General features: G+C 39.2%; 1 protein-coding gene across 1 annotated transcript; it reads right to left on the bottom strand.

The window, feature by feature from the left end:
* Positions 1-240: 240 nt before the first annotated feature.
* On the bottom strand, positions 241-1,514 carry LOC133814887 (uncharacterized). Its single transcript, XM_062247792.1, has 3 exons — positions 1,497-1,514; positions 811-882; positions 241-741 (listed from the first exon to the last, which is right to left on the bottom strand). Exons 1-3 carry the CDS (start codon positions 1,512-1,514, stop codon positions 241-243), a joined length of 591 nt encoding a protein of 196 aa, XP_062103776.1.
* Positions 1,515-8,543: the final 7,029 nt, after the last annotated feature.

Raw genomic sequence — 8,543 nt, 5'->3', positions numbered from 1 at the left:
GAATGTATATTCAATTGATGTGATTCCAACAATCTCTAATAAAGGAAGACGATACCCGTTAGTCTTGTAAGTACAATCCATGACCAATACATGAGGAAATATATGAAGTAAATCAACTTCGATTGGATGTGCCCAAAATATATCTGGAAGTGTATCAATATCTTTTTCACTTCTATGTCTTTCGATATAGTTATGCTCACTCAACTTACTCATCAATTGTTGCATTTGAGATCTGCCTGCCTATTCTCGAACTCTGTGTTTCTGTCTTGCATTGTATATTGTCCTCACTGTTGAGACATTATGTGTATTTTTTTCTTTAATCACAACTAGAATTTCTCTTGGCATGATATTACACTTTGACGTATCAACGAATATTTTTGTCTCTTCTTTAGTCATTCTCCTTGCAAACAAATGTCCTTCAAGATGTTTTGCACTTAAGTGGTTATGAAGTCCACACACAACTTTAAGTATCCAATCATCAGATGTTACTAATTTGTGTGCACTCAATAAAAATGGACAACCACATTTTTTTTGTCGATGTTCTTCTATCAAGTTTTCTTTTTTTTTTTTCCCATCGATTTTCTTTACAATTTGTCGATAGCTACCACTCCTTTCACAAGCAAATTTAATTCTTGTCTTTCCACTTTTTCCTGTGTAAGATCTCTTAATTACAATAATGATTCTATCTTGCTTCCCTTTATCTTTAGTCCATTCAATAAGCGATTCCCTTAAATTAAAAACCTTCACAAATATATAAAATAGAAATAATTAAAATGTAAACAGAAAATTATAATAATATATTTATAATACCAAATTTGTAGAGAAAATATCACTTGAATCAAACCCCAAAACAATATTATTGCTTTGGTCAACTTCTTCTTCCTGCAAGTACAATTCCAATTTCATAATTAGTTCATCTCCTATTATCACATCGAAATAAGTAGTATGAAGGACAAAATGAATCTAGAAAATTATTAGCAAAATTTAATGTTTTTCCTTCATATTAGAATGAGTCAATATATATATAGCTATATATATATATTTTTGGAATTGAGGGCCCTATAAAGAGGAGCTGAAACTTCATCAATAAAAATAAATGATACATAGTTTTTTAAAACAAAAACAACCAGCATAACCAATACTAGGGAAACAAATTAGAAATTGACTTAAAAAATTGAAAAGGTAAGGGAAGAACAAATTCATTTAAAAACTGAAAAGTGAAATACATCTAATCAAGGGAAAGATTGATGTCCATCATCATGAAAATTGAGTATTAAATTAAATGTGTGCCAAAAGGAGTATAGCTTGCCATATGAATTTAAATACATACATATAAATTTATATAAAAACCATTGCAGAAAGAAATAAAAATACCAGTACGATTGAAAAAAAATTAAAAACAACATAGCCAATAGTACATAGATTGTTGAGTTTTGATTACAAACAAACATGAAAATCTTATATATAAAATAATTAAAATGATATAGTAAACTTACTTCTGATGATTCTTCCATTGATAAGTAATTCTAGGGTTTATACATGCTTAGATTTTTTAAAGAAAATATTTGTTGGGAATCTGCAGCTTCCAACTCCAAGAAAACAAATTAATACACAAATAATATTTATGGTATTTTTTCAATTAATTCATGCGTCCATGAAAAATGGCAAAATTGAAAAACAGAAAAAGTTTAAGGCCCAGTCCAGCCCAATAACGATTTCACAAGCTAAACATACACTGAGTTATCAACTCAGACTTTCATAAAACAATAAAACCCTTTATCACAAGAACACGGGCACACATACACGAATAGCAAAGAAATTAGGGCTAGAGTTAAAGAGAAAACAAACAGAGAGTGTGAGCCGAAACACCAGAAAATTGATCTCGGAGTTCACCCCAGAACGATGGGCTACGTCTCCGTCAAGCTATCTCAGAGTGCTTGAGATTTCACTAATCACAACAGGTATTACACAGTATTTGCTTCAGATTTCGAATCACAGTATTTGATTGATAATCTGATCTTTGTATCTCTCTGACTTTTCTTTCTTTTTCTCACTCTTTCTAACTCTGTTTCTGTTCTTTCTTTTGCATGTACAAAACAACTGAGCTCCTTGGAGCTTCTCTCTCTAGACTCTCTCACTAGCTCAGCACAGGAATGGAAGAATGAAGCTTTGTATCTGGTAGTCCCTCTCTGACCCGATCTTCCAAAATATATAGATGTATATACTGAAGAGTTAGTTTAAGTTGCTGAGTTGTAATTGGTTAGGCTTTCTTGATTCTATTTATTTTTGTAACTGAAAGCTGTTTGAAGTTCGAGTCTTTCTTGATGAGTCTGTAGTGATATTTGGCCTAAGGGCAAACTTGTAATTTCTGTTGTAATATGAACTGAGCTTATAAGTGGATTTACTTAACAATATTAATTCATAATTATATTACAATTAGAACAAATGAAAAAAATATTAATTCATAATTATATTACAGTTAGAACAAATGGAGTGTATTTATAAATAACTAAGATTTAAAAAAGTACGTTTTAGTAATTTTACCTAGGATAAATATGTAATTACACTTTTGTTTTTTAAGAAAATGAGGTGTATTTATCAAAATATGGGGTGCAAATATAACTCCCGTAAAGTTGGTCATCAACAAGTTTTTTTTTTCCAATTCTACCCTTAGGTAGTGTTTGGTTTAAGGGAAAGAAATGGAATGGAATAGAATGAAATGCATTTTTATTCCATTCTATTGTTTGGTTGGTAAATTGAAATAAGAAATGGTTTTCCAATAGAATTGTCATTACACATTTTGATGGAATTGTTATTACACTCAAAATTAGGTGGAAAAACTATTTCATTCCATCATTTACATTATTATATCATTTTTATATTATTAAAAAAATATTATTATTATATTAATTACACTATGGCCCCTTATTTATTTTAACAATATTTTTATTATATTTGAAATAAGTCATTCTTTCATATATATATTGTCGACGCGGTTCTTCGGCAACAGATAATTAATAGAATGAGGAGTGGGATTAATGCTAAATAATTAACCGTAATAGATGAATGATCTCTTAGTGATATGATAACACGAATACTTTTTTAGGTGGTTCAAATGTTAAAATCCTTCTAGTCCACCAGCCAATATTATTGATATCTCTCTGATATTCTTTATAGGGTATTTCCTTACAAAATCGAATCCAACCCCTTGCAACTCCCAGGGTCTCTCTATTTATAGGGAGAGGGCACATGGGGGTTGGCAAGGGAGGTCATCCTTTGACCTTCTTACCCATCATGTCACTTTTGTGACATTCATGATTAATTCCTAAAACCTGACAATGAAGTGTGGTCTAATCAATAGGTAAGGGGGATAATGGGCCGCACGGCCCAACCCAGTCGTGGGTGCCTGAACACGCACGTTTATGCTGCGTGTCCGAGAATTCAGGGATGGATCAGACACGTGATGTCTGCTATATGCACTTTTACATTGCGTCGTTGACTTTATAAAAGGTCAACGGTAGCAACTCAAGCTCGTACTTCGAGCTTGATGTAGTCTCAGCTCGTGGTGTCCATACTTCTGACCCGACTCCTTAGTAATCTCATTAAGCCTTTGGTTACCTCGAGCTAAAGAGGTAGAACCTCTCAACAGCAGCTCTGGGTAGGTGGCATCCACGTGGCTGATATGATTATGCCCTCTCTCAGCTCGCTAATAGCCCGTGGATATTTAGGGCGTACATTTGCCCCCCAAGCCCCTGCTCGTGGCACATGACGTCGCCTGGGGCCACAGTGGGGGCTTTTAGGCTTCTTTGTGGACTCTTCACATTCCGCCCATTACGCTGGTATCGAATACGTGGAGCATCGTGGTTGGTGACGGTCCGTCTTCCAAGAACCGCATTAAATGGCCTAGCCTATCTTCGGCCGTCATTTCGTCCTTCGAGTAGTGATCCTCGTATCCTATATCAAGACTGTAACGACCCAAATTTGCTAATAAGGCTTAAGGGCCTTGATTAGCGTGCCAGGAGGGCATGATGGGATTTATGTGTGATTCTAATTATTTAAATGCATGGTTATGATTTAAAGCATGTTATATGACTATTTGTTTATCTGAGATGCATGACTATGTAAGTTAGTGTGCATGTAGGCCCGGATCGTGTTAGAAGGGCATAATTGTAATTTGGCCATGATTGGGCGTAACTGTATTGATATGTGTTGATTGTTGAGGCCACAGTGGTATGTGGATGTATCTGTGCTTTGTGACTCGAGGCGATCCCAGTGGGCAGGCTAGCGGAAAGTGATGACAAGAATTTATACCCGGCTCGGGGCGAGCCTGGGGGTACGAACAGGAATTCAGAGAAATAGATTGAGATTTATTTTGATGATGGGGGATAATTATTTGGTGATTTATCAGGTAGTGGGAAGCAACGGGAAAATATTAGAGACACTTGAGGATTAGCGGGAATTGGGTGAATGACTAAAATGGCCCTACTTGAACAAAAGGATTTAGAATTTATAGGGAGGGCGTTTTGGTCATTTGGCTTTTGGAGATAGGTTTTTATAAGGCTTTATAGAGAGAGGGAATGCTGAAAGAAAAAGAAAAGAAAGAAGAAGGAAAGAAAGAAAAGAGAGAAAACAGGGGGGGTTTTCTCAAGGAACGGTTTGTGCGTTCTTGCACCGTTCCTCTCCGTTTTTCTTGGGGAAAAGCTTTGAGGGAGAGTAAGGATAGGCTGAGCATCAAGGATCTTGGGTTAGACTTGAAGATTTGGCAAGAACACATCAATGTTTGAGGTAAGTTTTAGAGATTTTCGGTTTTAAGGGTTTTGATGGTTTGAGCTGTGTTTTGAGCTGGATTGATGGGAATCTCAGGGGATTTCTGGGCAAGCTTTGAGGGAGAGCAAGCTAAGGAGGCCTAGGGTTGAATCAAGGTCGAAATTTGCAGCAATGGTATGATTTCTAAGACTTTAACTTTGTGGTTTGCTTGAATTTCTGGTTTAGGGTTGTTCATGGTAGATTTTGAGATTTGGGATAAATGATCTTGGGATTTGAGGATTTGGGATGCTTGGGATGAATGGAGAGTGTTCATAAGCTTGATTTTGAGTTTGGTAAAGATTTGGGGAAGTTTGGTTTGAGATTGGGTGAAAGAAATCGCAGAAATGCGATATTGGGATTTCTGGGCTGCAACTAGCGCTACAGCGCTAGTCAGTGGGCGCTGTAGCGCTAGTCCCTGTTTCTGGAGGGGTGTTCTGCTTGTAGCGCTACAGCGCCCTATTTAGAGCGCTGTAGCGCTGCACTGTTCACAGAGGGGAATTTTTGAGTTTTGATGATGGATTTTGACCTAGGGTTCGGGGCTTGTTTCCGCCACTTTGTTTTGGGGATTTGGGACTTCCCGGGGGCTCGGGATTGGTCCCGAGGCTAGGTATTCGGACTTGGGGTTCGGTGTTGACTTTGACCTATGTTTGTGCCTAGGTGTGCGCTAAGGCTCGGGTGGGATCGTGCTCAAGGAGTCAGGTGATATAAGCTATTGATTGGAAAGGTAAGAAAACTATAACACCCGAGGTTAGGGCATGGCCCCAGATTGTATTATGTGCAAATGTTTAAACCTTACATGAATCATGATGTGTGTGAATGATTATTTCGAATGTACTATATGTGTGATTATGATGAAATGAGCGGCAAGGGCCGAGTACGGCGTAAGCCGGGGCGGCCGTGGGCCGAGTACGGCGTAAGCCGGGGCGGCCGTGGGCCGAGTACGGCGTAAGCCGGGGCGGCCGTGGGCCGAAAGTAACACCTAGCACATGGGATGCTATAGTCAGGGCGGGGCCCGGTGGATACATGTGTTATGCTATATTCAGGGTGGGACCCAAGGGATACATGAGTTATCCTCGCGGTGAGAACCGATACCCCAGGCTTCGGTAAGGCTCTGGGGCGGCTTGGCCGTGTTTGCTTAGTCTAATGATTGACTTGTTTATTTATGGATTATCTGTTATGATAACTATATACATTGCATATGTTATGTTCTGCATGAGTTTTCTTGCTGGGCTTCGGCTCACGGGTGCTCTGTGTTGCAGGTAAGGGCAATGACTGAATCAACCAACCATGAGTACGGAGAGCGTGAAGCGGCGCGTACATGTTCGGCCTGCCCGACTGCTTTGGTTGGGGGTTTATTCGAAAGTGGCTGTAATAATCTATGATTTTATGATTTCTTAACTGTAACCTTATTTCAAAAATGTAATTAGTTTTCAAACCTTATTTTGGGATCCCAAATGTTTAATAATAGAAGTTTTAATGAAACGACGCCTTTTCAAAGATTACAGCCTTAACTTTTAATTAGTCACACTTTTGTTTCAAAACCTCGGTTAGCGAGTTCATTGCACACTGTTTTGTCTTAAAAACTCACTTAGTAACGGCTCTAAGGAAGTAGGGCGTTACAACTTGGTATCAGAGCGAGCCAAGGTTTATTGGTTCTGGAGATCGACCGAACATGTACGCTCGCTGTCAGTGACAAGCTCGACTCAGGGTTGGTTGGTATGATTAATTGACATGTCTGAATATATGTTGAATGCCCTGTTTGCCTGCTTATTTATATGGAGCATGAGGAATGAGATGACATATGCATGAGATACTGATAGGGCCTGGCCCTTGACTGTTGCATGTTGAGATCAATGTGTGCTAAATAACATTATTATGCATGTGGATGAAAATTGGCATAATGGTTCGCATATTGAGCGTATGTGGTTAGTTTTCTTAATTAAATTCATATGTTATATCTGTTTATTAGCTTGTATGAAGCATGATGAGCATGGATATACTTAGTGATGTTAAATCTGGTAGCTAAATGTATATCATTGTGGATTTGAACTAGTATATGCTTGTGTGTGCATTATACCTGTGGATATTTGGACCTAGTGGTGGTTTGGTTCAGAGTAGGAACCACAGAGTTCAGGAGTTGGTCGGTTTTGACAGATGAACTCGAGTTGTCGGTTCCTAGAAGGGTTTGGGGACCTGATATTGTGTTGAAAAAGGGGTTTCTAGATGTAAGTTGGAGTTGAGATCTCCAGTTATCCCTAAGAGCAGCAGCAAAGGGTCACTAGTGTGTGAGTTAGCTGTGGAGTTTGTTAGTTGAGATGGGATAGAAGAACAGCGGATTCTCTGAGGAGATGGTTGAATTAGATGTTTTAACAGTAAGGTTACCGATGATGGTTTACTGTGAGGTATGGACAGATAAGGGTACTATATGAAAGGCGTATAGGATGTTATCCTCTAGAGTTGAGGAAGGTACGAGCTGACAAGGAATTTATCAATAGATGAGCTGAGTTAATTCCACCCTTGGTTAAGAGGACGAGAGATCCTGATTAGAGGGTTATGTTAAATGTTGAGGTAGAGGGATGCCTGGAATTGGTACTCGGGCTGAGGTACTGGCTTAATGGGTTGGAAAGAACCTAGATGATGAATGGTTAGAAGAGATTTTAAAGACATGATTTGAACTGTGGAGACTGGTGGATTTATAAGTTTGGTTTGGACTGTTGGGGGTAACAACAGCGTAGATCGATGGGTGTGGTGATTTGGGTAATTCATTTCGGAAAGTTATACTGATGGATGTATCCTGAATTGATGGCGACCCATTTAAGGATTTGAGATCGGGAATAGTCTAAGGTATTTGGGCTGCGCTGAGGTATGAGGCTATCGTCTGTATGTGGATGGCGGAGAGGGCCATGATGTCGAGGAACTGATGGTTGATGATTAGAACATGAGTGCTAGAGCCGCAAGGGCAGTGCTTCCTTTGATGGAATTAGTAAAGATAGATTCGGGACAATCAAGTTAAAAGAACCCCGGATAGGGTTGTGGCTTCGGGAATTGCCAAGAAAGGGGAGAGGTCTGGGTGAAAGGATGGTACTGTTATTTGATAGAACGCAGCAAGGTTGGATTCACGATTGTTGAGGTAGAAGGACCCCAGACAGAGCTTGGGCACCTAATTTGAGATTTGAAAGAAGCTTGATTGCTAAGGTGGTTGTCGAGCTGGCGACAGGAACCAGGGAGGTTAGTTAGTATGCGCTTGGGGGAGAGGATGCCACCTGAGAGGAGGTCAGGTGAGGACATGACTTCTACGTAGAATGACTCGAGATGTTGGGATGGATTTAAATGGTGAGGGAACGGAGAACTGGAATGCACCGATACATTCGAAGTTCGAGGCTGAGTCCTCAAGGGTGAGTATTTAACTGACGAGCTTATGCTTTGGTCATGTATCGAACTAGAAGGGCTCGGTGTTGAGAATGTTCTGCGAGGGAGATGGACATAGAGAGGTTGCCTCAAAGGTGCCATTTGAGAGGCCGAGGACAGTAATACTTATTGAGAAGGAATTAGAAACTCTGGCGGATGGATTGTTGAGGATATCATCTGGAGTATGTAAAGGAGACAGAGCTGACCAGTGGGAAAATTATGTGGGTATGCAAAGAAAGATTTAGGGAATACTTCAAGGTCAGACTACAGATAGGTTGGTATAAGGGATGTTGTAGAAGACGGTTTTGGCCGACAGAAAGTCTATTGAA

This window comes from Humulus lupulus, chromosome 2 (genome assembly GCF_963169125.1).
Source record: "Humulus lupulus chromosome 2, drHumLupu1.1, whole genome shotgun sequence".
NCBI classification, from domain to species: domain Eukaryota; kingdom Viridiplantae; phylum Streptophyta; class Magnoliopsida; order Rosales; family Cannabaceae; genus Humulus; species Humulus lupulus.
Note: the sequence above shows the minus strand (reverse complement) of the source record. Positions and strands in the feature narration are given on the sequence as shown.